General features: G+C 36.9%; 1 protein-coding gene across 1 annotated transcript; it reads right to left on the reverse strand.

Annotated features, from left to right (window-relative positions):
• Positions 1-300: 300 nt before the first annotated feature.
• LOC140144998 (monocarboxylate transporter 12-like) lies at positions 301-14,484 on the reverse strand. Its single transcript, XM_072166791.1, has 5 exons — positions 14,301-14,484; positions 11,776-11,916; positions 10,380-11,192; positions 9,251-9,349; positions 301-440 (listed from the first exon to the last, which is right to left on the reverse strand). Exons 1-5 carry the CDS (start codon positions 14,482-14,484, stop codon positions 301-303), a joined length of 1,377 nt encoding a protein of 458 aa, XP_072022892.1.
• Between the last annotated feature and the right edge of the window lie 671 nt (positions 14,485-15,155).

The raw sequence follows: 15,155 nt of genomic DNA on the forward strand, positions 1-15,155 counted from the left end.
AGTCAAATGGATTAATATTATGTATACTGATATTTCTTCTTGTGTTATAAATAATGGTCATGCTTCAGGTTTTTTTAATTTGGGGTGTGGTGTCCGTCAAGGATGCCCTCTGAGTCCTTTATTGTATATAGTTTGTAGTGAGATTCTAAGTTTACTTATTAAAAATGACAATAGTATTGATGGAATTATTTTAAATCAGAACAGAATCATCATTAGCGCCTATGCTGATGATACCGTCTTGTACTTAAGAAATGTCAATTCTCTGAGGAAATCAATCCAAATTCTTAAAAGCTTTAAACTTTATTCTGGTCTTGGAATTAATTTAGAGAAATCGGAGTTGCTCGCTCTTGGTTCCTTTCGTAATAATCTTCCAAGTATTACTGGTACTGGTTTATCCTTTTGTGTTGGCCCAGTAAAACTGCTTGGTGTTACTTTTAAAACTGAATTAAAAAATATGGTGGAATTAAATTTTATTCCTAAATTTGAGAAGCTCAAAAGTATTCTTAGAATATGGTCAATGAGAGATATGACTCCTATGGGTAAAATTACTATTGTGAAAAGTTTGGGTCTTTCTCAATTGATTTATCTTTTCTCAGTCCTACCAAAACCAGATGAGACTTTTCTGAAGGATCTTGATACCACTTTGTATAAATTTATTTGGTCAAATAAACCTGATAAGGTTAGTCGTAAAACACTTGTTGGTGATTATCAAGATGGTGGTTTAAAAATGATGCACATTCCATCTATGATCAAGGGCCTAAAGGTTGCGTGGGTCAAAAGATTATTAGATAACAACAACAAAGGTAAATGGAAATGTTTCTATGAGCAGGAACTTAATCCTTTTGGTGGCAATTTAATCTGGTACTGTAATGTCAATCCAGGGGACAATAGTCTCAAGAGTATTAAAAATGACTTCATTTATGAGGTGATTACATCTTGGTTTAATGTTGTCCACACAAACATCTGTTTGAATTATAGTCAGCAAATCCTTTGGAACAACTCTAGTATTAGGGTTGCTAATCGTGTGGTTTTTTGGAGAGATTGGTATGATAAAGGTGTCAAATACTTTGGTGATATGTTGTCCGAGAATGGTGTTATTTTAAATTTTTCCAAATTTAAAGAAAAATTCGATTTAAATATTAACTTTTTGAAATACTTTTCCTTGATTTATGCTATCCCACAAAAATGGAAAAGGGATGTTAAGATGGTGGACAGGGAAGAAATAAATGATAATAGTCAGAAGGAAATTATCTCGGAACTTATAAAGACTAAGAAAGTTTGTAAATTAGTCCATGAAACGTGTATTCAAAAGGTCTTTAAAACCCCTGTTTGTGAGATAAAATGGGCTACTCAGTTTGAAGAGTGGGACATGCAGTGGAGGGATATTTATTCCATTCCTTTTAAATCAACTCTGTCCACCAAATTAAGATATTTCCAATTTAAAATTTTACACAGGTATATAGCTGTAAATAAACTGCTCTCTCAAATTGGTATTGTTAAATCTGATTTATGTACCTTTTGTGGAAGAGAGAAAGAAGATATTCAACATTTCTTTTGGGATTGTAATGAAATAACTCCTTTTTGGAATCAAGTTAAGGTTAATCTTTTAAGAGACTCCTTTGAGCTTAATATGAGAAATGTTATTTTGGGCATATTGGATATTGAGAATTTTAAATATAATTTTGTAATACTTCATGCTAAGTATTATATTTACACTTGTAAATGGGATGAAAGTAAACCAAATTATAATGTTTTTGTAAAATTTCTTAAATCTTGTAGGAAACTGAGAAATATATTGCTGTTAAAAACAATAGTCTTAAAAATGGAGTGACAGATGGAATAATGTCAATTTATAATGGGATGTTTTGTGATATGTGCTAATTTCAACTTTATGCATTCTTATTTTGTATTGTGATGTATTACTTTGTATGCATGTACATGCTTGTATGCTCTTATAAACAAATGAAAAAAAAAAAGATGACTTGATGCAATAAATGACAGTGCCTCTCGGCTCTGTGAAAGATAAAAAAATAAAATAATGTTGATAAAGTTTATCAAGTGCACCTGCGGCTATAATTTGCTCACCAGTTTATAGTAATCTTTTGTTTTAATCCTGTACTTTATGGTAACGTATGTTTCATTTCTTAAAAATACGGTCTGAATTTTCGAATTTCCTAGGGGATCTTTCTCAAATACATAAATCATGTGGACCTAAAAACATTACTATCATATAGTTTGCATGATAAACAGTATATTTAAGGACACTTTGGTTCAATTTCAGTGTTTGCTACGACTAAGGTACGTTTTAACATATCAGGGTAACGTAGGTTTCACGAAACCTTGCGACATATTTCGATGGTATTTCTAAAAACTAAAAGTAGGCCATGGCATTTAAATTTTCGCTGCTTTGTATCAGTATAGATTGTTACTTCAAATACGAGCCATGTTCCAACTGAATGCACGTCTGGTTAAGAATGAGCAACATTAAATATCAAAAAGAACCTGCCGTGGTTTATAAAAGGAATTAATGCGAGATTATAAAACATTACCATTTTTCTGAGTGTTGTCTGGTTGTTTGATTATACAAAAGAAATTCACAATGGAAGTTAAAGCATTCGGTCATAAGCAAGATCAGACCTACCAAATGTGTAACAACCAGAAGTAACAAGAACTAGAGTCAATAGATTCTGAGTACAAGCCGCCGGCAGTAAATATAACATTAATGGGTCAATTTTGACCAATTTCAAAATTTGACCTTCGACCCCTAAACTTTGACCGTCACCATTGACTTTTTGTTTTGTCTCACTAAGGTCTATCATATGCAGCATTCAGATTTGCCATACCTCGCTGTTTGAAATTTTACACATTTTGACCTTTTAACCCCAAGTACAAAGAGGTCACCATTGACTTTTTGTTTTGTCTCACTAAGGTCTATCATATGCAGCACTCAGATTTGCCATACCTCGTTGTTTCAAATTTTACACATTTTGACCTTTTGACCCCAAAGTAAGCATTGTACAAAGAGGTCACCATTGACTTTTGTTTTGTCTCACTAAGGTCTATCATATGCAGCACTCAGATTTGCCATACCTCGTTGTTTCAAATTATACACATTTTGACCTTTTGACCCCAAAGTAAACATTGTACAAAGATGTCACCATTGACTTTTTATTTTGTCTCACTAAGGTCTATCATATACAGCACTCAGATTTGCTATACCTCGTTGTTTGAAATTTTACACATTTTGACCTTTTGACCCCAAAGTAAACATTGTACAAGGAGGTCACCATTGACTTAATGTTTTGTCTCACTAAGGTCTATCATATGCAGCACTATAACTTGACATATCTTGTTGTTCAAATTTAGTTTGTATTGCATACGGGGTCAAAGGTCAAGCAATGGTCAAGCTGTGAACACCCTGAATACCCATGCCACTAGTGACCAACATGTATTAATTAGAGCTTCGGCGCATTTTGTTTGTAGAAGAAGAGGCATATTGCCAGAAAGAAAGAAAGAAAGAATCAGCGTAAAACAGAACAAGCCGACTTTGTCGTCGGCTTGTAAATAGCACACACTGCTTGTGTGTAGGTACACACAAAAGAAATGGCCAAACTCTTTTGTATATGCCTATTGTGATTGTGCAAGCGTGACCTTGTGTGCAGATATACACTAAGATGCACACTGCAATTTCAGCATTTACACAGCCGTGACGTTAGTCACGGCTGTGTCTTTTTTCTTACAGGTTCTTTCTTCTTCTTCTTCTTCTTCTGTCAATTTTTCATTTGCTCTAGCACTCACATGCTTACATCGATTTTGACCTAACTTGGTCACAATGATCATTGACCATGCCCCCACATGTCACATGAAAATCGCAGGGTCAAAGGTCACGCAGGGGTCACAGGGGTCAAAAACGTGATTTCAACTAAAAATGCATCTTCTCCCACAACTTACGTAGGACAGCAACCCCACTTGCACACATGCATTGTTATTACCCAGTGTCTATGTAGTGTACACAGATTTGGGGTCAAAGGTCATTAAGGGGTCACTTCCGGTATAAAACGAAAAACCTTCAAAAATTTTTATTAGCTAAGTAAAACATAGCACAGTAACGGTATGTTCACATATGATCTGCAGTCACCCAATGTATATGTGGTATTTTTTTATTTGGGGTCAAAGCTCATTAAGGGTCACTTCCGGTATAAAAAGAAATACCTTTAAAATGCATCTTCTTCCACAAATTATATGGGACAGAGACGCCACTTGCACACATGCATTGTTATTACCCAGTGTCTATGGGGTGTACACAGATTTGGGGTCAAATGTCATTAAGGGGTCACTTCCGGTATAAAACGAAATACCTTCAAAAATTTTTATTAGCTAAGTAAAACATGGGACAGTAACGGTATGTTCACACATGATCTGCAGTCACCCAATGTATATGTGGTATTTTTTTATTTGGGGTCAAATCTCATTAAGGGGTCCACTTCCGGTATAAAACGAAATACCTATAAAATGCATCTTCTTCCACAGATTCTGTAGGACAGAGACGCCACTTGCACACATGCATTGTTATTACCCAGTGTCTATGGGGTGTACACATATTTGGGGTCAAAGGTCAATAAGGGGTCACTTCCGGTATAAAACCAAAAACCTTCAAAAATTTTTATTTGCTAAGAAAAACATAGGACAGTAACGGTATATTCACACATGAATTGTAGTTACCCAGTTTATATGTGGTATTATTTTATTTGGGGTCAAAGGTCATTAAGGGGTCACTTCCGGTATAAAACGAAATACCTTTAAAATGCTTCTTCTTCCACAAATTACGTAGGACAGTGACGCCACTTGCACACATGCATTGTTATAACACAGTGTCTATATGGTGTACACATTTTGGGGTCAATGGTCAGTAAGGGTCACTTCCGGTATAAAACGATATACCTTCAAAATGCCCCTTCTGCCACAAAAAGCATAGCAAAGTGATGCCACGTGGACACGTGCATTGACATTAGCCAATGTCTATGGGGGTTTCATATATTTTGGGGTCAAAGGTGATTAAGGGGTCACCACACGGCTGTGTTCGTGGTCTTAGACCACAGCTAATTTCATTTGTATCTATATGAAGAAATCTATGTTTATGCTATCATGAAAGCCTAGAATTGATATTGAAACTTCGTGTCATTTAAAAAAAATCATAACGACACCATTTAACATAAGAAATTTGATGAAATGTAATGTAGGCCTATAGTACTCTACATGTTAACCATGTTAACTATAGAAATCAAAGGGTATTACATGCTTTGTCTATATTGGTCTTTTGTGTAGTAGCTCTGAACAAGCATCTTGGAAAATGGACTGATCTGGTAGAAAAATGGTGTAAAAAATTATTGGAAAGAGCTATCTACTTTGTTTTTTCAGTACTTACTGCCAATCACATGTTCATTAATATGTAAAAGTTTTAAGAACAACAATACAAAAATACTGCTACAACAGGGGTTAATTTAACCAGAAACTTAGCTTGTAATCACTGTTGAAGTCAATCTTGAGAAGTGGACTGATCATGGAAATCATCTCCTCTGAAGTCCTGGTCCATTTTTTGGTCATCCTAAAGATGTTTATTTTGAACTATATCTTTGTTCATTTCATAGGATAGGGTTTGGGCCGAATTTTTCACACTTTTCACATCCAGGGGTGAGTTTAACAAACTTTCATTCACTTTGTTAGGAAACCATTACATAATAACATTACTCAACAACAAAAACTTCATTCACAAAAAACAGATCCTTACACAACTTAATCTTTACCTCAGGGACATTGCTTAGAGTCTTAGCTTTTCTGTGATATCCTATTTGTAAGGAATTATCTTCAAATTCGCTTAGAAAATAGAAAAGTAAGTGAGGCTACATGAGCTCGGTTGTTACGCATTACAGGCCAATATGAGTGCCTCGTTAAGAAATGAAGTGCTAATTAAGCAGTTAATTAAGAACTTTGTTTTTGTTTTTTTGGCTGAAATATATACCTTAATATCTTATTCACAAAAGAAAACAATTCGATTGATGTTAATAATAGTTTAGACTGAATTCTACCAAATAAAAGATCAGTGGTTGGAACATAATACAATTGGTAGGTCTAATCTTGCTTATGACCATTAGTGAAAATTATAATTAAATGTGTGCGACACGATTTTTTCCAAGTACTGCCGATTTATCGGTTTTGACCCATAAGGGCGGAACGAACTTTTTGCACACCGTATACATGATAAAGGCATGTACATAAAACACAACACTGAGTATTTCAGCAATCCCTATGTTAGTGATGTGTAATTGGACAATTACATGTACTTGAATGTACACTGACGGACACCTGGACACACACAACATGCATAGGCGTAGATGGGGGGGGATAGGCTAAATCTCTCCATATTTTGCTAGTGGAAATTCACCCCCCCCATGTTGACGCCTGTATGTGGATTTTCGACCAAATTAACCTCATATTTGGCCATTTTAGTAGGGATGACCAATGAACCATCAACTTGATTAGAACACTCCCATAGACATGCAGGGAGCACAGACATTTCTAAATTGAGCTCATTCTTTTATTTTTCATACTTTTTCTGTAAAAATTGGAGATGTTAATGCCAATTATGTAATGCCAACTATCCTGCAAATTACAGCAACATAACTTATTTGGTTTTTCTGTAAGTGTGAGTCAAAATTGGTCCATCGCCACAGTGCGCTTAATTGCCAGTGGCCAAGTGCAGCACTGCTCAGAATGGCACAAAATATTCAGATGAATATGATCAGGTGAACACCTTAACCTACTGAGCTGTAAATTGGCAAAGTTGTCGTTAATACCTCTATCATACCCTCTGTAAAAAGGTTAAAAAAATGGGCAAGTAGATCTCGAGTTAAAAATTAAATCACCAGCTTCCCTTTGGAATTTCTATACATCTTTCGAATCATGTTAAATAAACACCTTTCTGAACATAAATATGAAGTTTCGTGCTCATTTGTTGTATTTTTCACCTGATCTCAACCCTAAACATTTTCTTATATTTATACCATCTGCACTGACTTGCTGCTATACACGCACAGGAGCTGTACTTTTAAAATACGCGCCTAATCAATAATGAGTCTTTCACTCCATTGTTAAAGTACTGCGCTCCCTCTAGCATATGGAGTGACCAGGTCCTAGAGTGTGATGGCACAGAGCATACCTTGAGAGGACACTTGGCTCATTTGCATGGCAGTCGGACTCTCCATTGTATTTGTTCATTTGTGTATGGAGAGCAATGGCGACCCTTCATTGTATTTGTTCATTTGTGTATGGAGAGCCATTCTTGGAGCCCATGGGACTCAGGCTAGGTCCTCAGGTAGAGTCAGACGCTGTATGTACTAGAAACGCCTATTCTTAATTCCGCGTTTATTCAATGTTAGCTTAAATTTGTATTGTCCGGCGGCCCCGCGCAATGGAAAAACCTGAATTTGTTACATAAAAAGAAATGAAAATTAAATAAAGTCGGGTTCCACCTGAGTACATATTAAATGGGTGTAGAAATTGTTCTCAAAATATTAATTAATTTAGACAAACATACGGGATATAATGAACCTTTGACATGACGCCATGATGACATGATTTTATTAGTCGTTTTATATATCACCTATACCGTGTGTCATAATTCCAATATTTGTAATTTTATATAAGAACTAATATTTTGCATCATAAATGCACAGTCCATATGCACAAACGAATACTAATCTTCAAGATATTAAGCTTTAGAAGACTTCAAAATAACATGTCACTAAGCAGGTCATAGGTGCTGGCCTTGTCCTATTTGTTCATTTGTGTATGGAGAGCTCACTGACCTGAATAGAGATCAATGGGAGAGCTTTATAAGGCACAACTCAATCGGTTTCAGGGCGTAGTTCATTGAATTCAACGGGCTGTTATTTGAAGTGCTTTTATGTTATTGCAAAACGGATCGTGGCGAAAGCTAATAAATAATTCATACCAGGGTTTAATTGATCCTGGGATGCAGACATTTCATTTTTCGCAAACCACCGGGATTCGATATAGGTTTGCGTTGTAAATAAACATGTGAATAAGAGTGTCATCCCCCTGGTGATGGTTTTGTAGCAGATGACAGTATTCATTCAAGCCTATCAAGGTCAGTTATTAGCCACTTGCTGAATGGCTGGGCATTATCAGCTATCAAAGAGATACCTTATGCTGCTGCCAATCACAATAGAGGTTAAACATTTTGTTAAAACCCCAGAAGTGATATCAGGACAAAGCTGTGCATGTTGGTACTTGATTGTTTGGATTCCTATGTTGAAAATCCCTTGTAGTACATTAGTATTTTTCTTATGTGTAGTGTATATTGTTGTGGAAAAAAGTTCATCTGGACTTTTGATTTTGTGCCACTTCGGCCATTATGGATGTTTTTGGCAAATGTTTTCTAAAAGCATGATGTCAGTGCCTCGGTTTGAAGAAATACTTAATGCTATTGACTAGTAAAGTGCCATTTCATAAGAAACCCTTTGATACTTTCACAATATGCTTGTTTCATGTTTGCATATATATTAAAATAAAGAAATATAAAAAGGTAAATATATGCTTATACCAATTTTGCTCACATTGCTATTTTTAGACTTTGTCAATTTATTTCGTTCCAATGACCGGTCAGAATGGGAAACTTTGAAAATTCATAATTCGAAAAGTTTTTGACCGATTTTGACTATTTAACCACCAAAATACAATCTTTTGTAGCAATAGGGGCAACATGAAATTATGATGATCATCCCTATTTTTAGGATGGATGTGACATCGGCAATTAGTGATTATGTGATTATTCAAACAAACATGTACAGACTTGAGCAACTCACCCATAATTTCAAGTAATTATTTTTCTCACTCATTATCATATTTCATAATCATTATAATAACCTTTGAAACTCACGATTAAAGCTATTATAGTGTGCGTGCATTTTATCGCAATTTTAGGAAGTTTAACAATGTCAATGTTATAGGGATATTTCGTCTGCTCAGTACCAGAAGTTAGTAAGTGCAATAGCTGCCATGTGTAGCTGCCATGTGTTTGAGTACAATACACTGTGTATAAATTGCAAACTGTTCACAGGGCAGTTATCGCACTTACCCACTTCTGGCACTGAGCAGTCGATTTGTTGAGTAACAGAACAACAAAGATGTGGACCTTAAATGGGAGCACTTTGCTTTGTTCTTGTTTTACATATTTCCTCCAATGCAAGCGAAACTGGTGCTACCACGTGAACAGCAGCTAACAAGGCAAACGAGAGAGTGAAACTCCCTGTCGTGTCAAAGAACCAACCTATGGAACAAATTTAAACAAAACAATTATTTTAAATAAACCCGATACTTATCTTTATTAATATACAGATGAACAACAATCTATAGGTAAACCAAAATTTGATGATGCACGTCAGGAAAAATACTTCTTTCATTAAATGAGTTTTTAAAGAATTTTTAAACTGTGCTAGAGATGTATACTGCGCCAAAAAAGTATCCTTACACTTGGAAGAAAATCCTAATTTTAAAACTAAACCATATTTCGGTAATTTTATTTGTTTAATAGATTTACTATCAAATCCGGCACATTATGACACCCCTTTGAATCCAATGTGACTTCAAGAAGCAAAGTTACAAGCATTTGATTAGACGAAGGTCCAGTTTTAAAAGTGACAAACTGGCTTATTCAAAACTCTACGGACTAGACATCCGGGTTGAGAGGGGTGAATGGCTAATTTATGCGTGCCTTTAATTTAAAACAAAAGAAAACTGAAACAAAAGAACTGACAAATAAAATGGAAGTTTTGAAAAGTACTGACAAGTAAAAACTGAAATTAAAAACTGCTTTAAATAAAGCTTCATTGAAAAAACTGTGTTGTTTCTTTGTTGCACTTGTTGGCATATTTTTGCGCCGTGTATAGGCCAGTTTGTCACTTTTAAAACTGGACCTTCGTCTATTCAATTACTTGTAACTTGAGCGAGGTTCGCAGAGAAGTGATTTGCTGCCGAAACGGAGCAAACGATGAGGGTTATATGGTTGACGTATTCTGGCGCCAAATCTTTTACTGAGAAACAATAAGCAACAGTTTGTACACTATTTTATAACCAACCGGCAGCCAATGTAACTCTCTTAAAACTGGAGTGATTGTGAGATCTAAAGTGATCAAGCGCGCAGCAGTATTCTGAATACGCTGAAGACGTGCAATCTGATCTTGAGGAAGGCCAAACAAGAGGGCCGAGTTGCCCATATCAAGCCGGGAGGTTACAAAACTGTGAACAATTTGTTTTCACATATGATAACCGAAAGAAAATCGCAAGACGCAATATGTTACCTGAAAAAAATCCAGTGGAAATACCAGCTACACCATTGATCACATATATCCACATAACTCCGCTCAGATAGTCGGCTTCTGACGTCACATATTTAGTAGCTATATAGAGTTCAGCTCCTAGAATACCGTAACTTATACCAAACAAACCCGACATCAAACTCATTTGTATGAAATCATCGAATTGAGTCGTGAAAGCCAGCGAAAGGGTTCCTAGCAGAGACGCCAAATACATAAGTTGCTTATAAGTCATACATTGTTGCAACAATGGTAAAACAATCCTCACAGCTGTTAATCCAATACCGCCACATGTGCTTACAACGGAAGCCTGTCTTAATGATGCGCCGTTTGAGGAAGCGTATGACACAATGTATATCAACCATCCTGTACTAGTGAAACCGCATACAAAGGCGGGAACTAGCACTTGCGCTATAAATGGCACGTTTGTGAATAATGGTGAACTGAACACACACTTAAGCATGTTTCGGCAGTGAGAACGTAAAGAATTGTCCTTGTCTGTTGATATCTCATAAGAGGAAGAGAGATTCGTTGGGCTCTTTTCGCTTCGAATGTTTTCGTAATTGTTGCTTCGTTTAATAAGAGCACCAAATGGAACCGAATGCATACATATTCCACTTAATAAAAGGCATGTTCCTCTCCAGCCGTAAATATCCAAACATGTTTGAGTCAAAATGGGCATCACAGTTATTCCAAAACCAGTACCACAACTATAGATCGCTACAGCAGTGTTGAAATAGGAATCAAAATAATCAGGGACGATTCCTATTGCGATGATATCTTGTAGAATCAAAAATCCTGAAAAATAAATACAGAAAACAAAATGTTGAGTTTTTCTTGAATAAGGCCGAGTTAAACTCGCACTCAAACTCGGCGAGTTTGAGTACGACAGTCAGAGTTCTCAGCTTGCCTCCGCTTTCTACGTAGCAATAACCCTTTGGCCACTCTTTTGACATGCCAAAAACTTGTTGCCCCCCCCCTTTACACATGCCAGATGATCCCCAACTTAAAACCTGCTATTGTGCTTGTCTAATCGTATGATGCGAGCACAGCGAGCAAAAACTTTTTTTTTCTTATTTTGTTTCTACACCTTTAAGGGCGTATATCGAAACGTTGCCTAAATATCCGTGCCAAAAAGTGTTTGCCCCCTTTGGCCTGTCCCTCCTTTTTAGCCTGCCAAAAATTGCTCCCCGCCCCCCTTGGCTTGCCAAAACGTTTTTTTGACCCTCCCCACTTTTGGCCTGCCAAAAAGCCTCTCTTTTGGACTGCCAAAAAATCTTTGCCCGGTGTACACATCATTATTGCACTACCCCTGAAGGAGATAATAACATGAATGTTCCATTTTAAATAATCATTAAAGATTAATGAAATGATCACATACCTATGCAACACATTCCCAGGAGGAGTGTAAGAGAATTCGGTGCGTATGAACAAACGATAAGACCAATCGAGGATACTAGCCCACATATCATGTAACCAACTCGAGCGCCACATTTCCTAACAAGTGGCTCGGCTGCTAATCCTATGAATGATGAAATGTATACGTTAAGGTTACAATGAATATCTCTCTTCTTTTTTTCTAGCAAATTTATTAAGTACATGAATATACCCTACACCTCATGGCCTCAAATTATATTAAAAAATATTTGATTAAAATAAATGATCTAAATGCCATCTTTAGCAACGGTGCAAGCTAAAATAACTCTTCCACAATGAATGGTAGCAGGTCATAATAGGTCAGGTTATCTGGTTGAGGTCAAATTTAGGTATCCATTTTGAAGAACATTTGCTATCATAATAGGCGTGTTTTGTCTAGTTTGTCTTTTACTGGATATACATGTAATTCAAATGGCACGTATATATGATGGATATATTATCATTTCTTCGGACAATGGCGTAGCGTGGGTCATCATATGGGGGCACCAACCATGATGGGGAGGGGCACCGGGTCTGATGGGGGCACAAGCCGTTTTTCGGCAATTTTCCTATGGGATTTTTGTAAATTTTGTAATCGGTTGGGGGCCGTGCCCCCGTGCCGCTATGACGCCCCTACTGTGCACAGACCCTAGTTGTTATTTTTGCAACAATAATATTGATTGCGTTTATGATTTTATTGACATAATTCTTAGCTACGTTATTTGTATAGCATCTCATGTAAACACATATTTTGATATTACTGGGATATACCACAAATACTGACGGTGCCACCTCAGCACCCTTTGGCATTTCGAGATATCCAAGATGGCCGCCAACATTATCTGAATCAGTAGAGGCTTCGGAAGGCTCCATCCGTGTGCCCATAAAGCCGTTCCCAAGATGTGGTAATAGTGTTTGCCGGCAAACTCCAGATTTGTACTGTGCTCCATGAATATGCTGAGAATGTCAGCTTCTGTGATGACAAGGTATGGGCTGCTTAGGAGCAAAAACGGATCGCAAGTCAGCATCTATAATACCGGCATCGCGGGCCTCCCTTGACCGCAGCAGTAACCTTCCGTGCAAACTTAGCCGTGAAATCGTGTCTAAGATGTTTGTAACACTTGGGAATATTCAGCTGCCGATTGCATTTAGAAAGGTATGCTGTGGTGTTCATGATGACGATGACTGATCCCTCTTCTCCCTTCTTAATGTTGTTAATATCAGTGTTGTTCTTAAGATTGTCGATGGCTACCAATTCTTCCTAGCTGAGACTTGAGTAAACTTTCTTATGTCGAGTACTAAGGATCGCTGTCTCCACAGATGTGATATGGGCATCCATGCCCAGGGCAGGGTTCTTCCCAGAAGGAGGAGAGAAATTGCTTTCCTTTATGAGCAGAGGATGTTTATGGAAAGTGTTGTCTTTGGCCGACAGCACTACGATCTGCAAAATCTGAAGAATCATCGGATTGGTATATATGTTCCTTCAGACGTAGTCCTCTGGCCAACTTAGAGAGATCAGCTTTGAGTTCAATAGAATTGCCATAGCGAGGTGTTTGGCAGTATTTTAACACATTGGACAGGTCCGTTTCTTCGGCCCCAGACAGTAACTTGAGAGGCTGACCACATTGTTGGTGGCAAAATTTAATATCCGTTTACCATCAACCGAGAAGGTCTAGAAGATGGATGAAACGTTCTCAGTTACCGGTAACTGGCCAATTCTTTACTATCATTTGCACAATTGTGGTGCCGGTGAACTGAAATCCCTTGCACTATTATATATCTACGTACCACACACATAATTTGTTTGCAATAGTCCTGGTATTTATGCATGTAAGAAATTAGGGAAGCCAATCTTGTGACAAATTTAACGATCTCAAAATACAATACAGCAAATTATTGTTAGAGTGTATTTTACAAAGCTGTAAAATCAAATGAACGTGCGAGCTTCATTCCAGGCATGATTGACCATGGGACAAATGGTATAAGCATTGCCACTATTTCTACATGTAACAACAAATGCTGTTAAATGCAAACAGAAAAACAATTAAGTACCAGTTATTTTTACCCTTGTACGACGTATATCCTATACAAAGATAGATATGTCGTAATTAGAAATTAGAATCTTTTTCGTTGAAAAACGGTCACGAAAATAATAAAGACATGGTGATCCAAAATCCCAAGGGCAATGCAAATTCAAACGTTGCACATTGCTGCACCGTTTGATGCCCTATTTATATTTGTACACAAAGCGTTATCAAACAAGAGAACTAGTGCCGTCTTATAAAAGTGCAACTTTTGATTTCTTTCCTTCCTTCGGTTTTCGATTACCGTTTCTTCAATTCCCAACTGATGTCAATAAATAAGGTCTTAAATAAAAGGCTACAGCTATATAGCTGCTAGTTTTTACATATGTTTCTTTGTTTAGGATATACAAAGGTGAACATAACTGGTACTTAAACTCTTTTGCTGTCTCTACTTGAATGAACTTACCTATAACAGAGCCCAATCCAACAATAATTGATATTGATGATCCAACAACCCAGGTATCAGTTGAAAATTGATCTTTGATATCTGATAACAGTACGCTGAAGCTTTTGATCATACCTTGCTCCAGGAATACCGCTAAAGTGACTGGAAACAATATAATCCAAGATGTTGCACTGTCTTTGGCCATCGTCATTGTTGGTAGTGCTATAGAGTGATTGCTTTTATATTACTTTATACATTAAAAAAATCGCTAACGTAAAGCAGTCTTTCACGTTCTAAAGCAATGTTTTGTATATAGTTGTCAGCTAACAATGGTAATCCACATGATATTTCTCGAATCGTTTGCCTTAATAACAATGGCAGAGGCCCTCTATCGTAGCAGTATTTTTCGACAAATATGTTATTGTCAGAGAGAGGGAGAAAACAAACAACGAATACAATGTATACCTAACAACCAAATGCGGCTGGGAATACAATCATGCAGAGAAGGTAGCCAGAAGGAGCTATAACAACAAGTTGAGGGAAAAGGAAATAACTCACAGATGGCAGCCTCAGTAAGAAAGGGTGGAATAATGTTAACACCCTGTCTTGTAAGTCCAAAAGAGTTGATGTACTGGTGCTGAAGGATGAGCGTCAAGTCTACACTACATCAAAAGACAAAGCTGTAAAACAATGACAGACATTTGCCTCTATATGTCAGCTTACCAGCTCAGAAGAATCTGCTCCTGAAATTCAGCATTCATTAACGTGCTCAATACAAAACGTCAACGATGTTAGGAAGCTTCTCGTGAATCTGCAACCAGATAAAGCTACTGGTCCCGATGAAATCCCTGCCAGAGCCCTGAAGTAGTGTAGTAC

The sequence above is a fragment of the Amphiura filiformis genome, unplaced genomic scaffold (genome assembly GCF_039555335.1).
Source record: "Amphiura filiformis unplaced genomic scaffold, Afil_fr2py scaffold_111, whole genome shotgun sequence".
NCBI lineage: Eukaryota > Metazoa > Echinodermata > Ophiuroidea > Amphilepidida > Amphiuridae > Amphiura > Amphiura filiformis.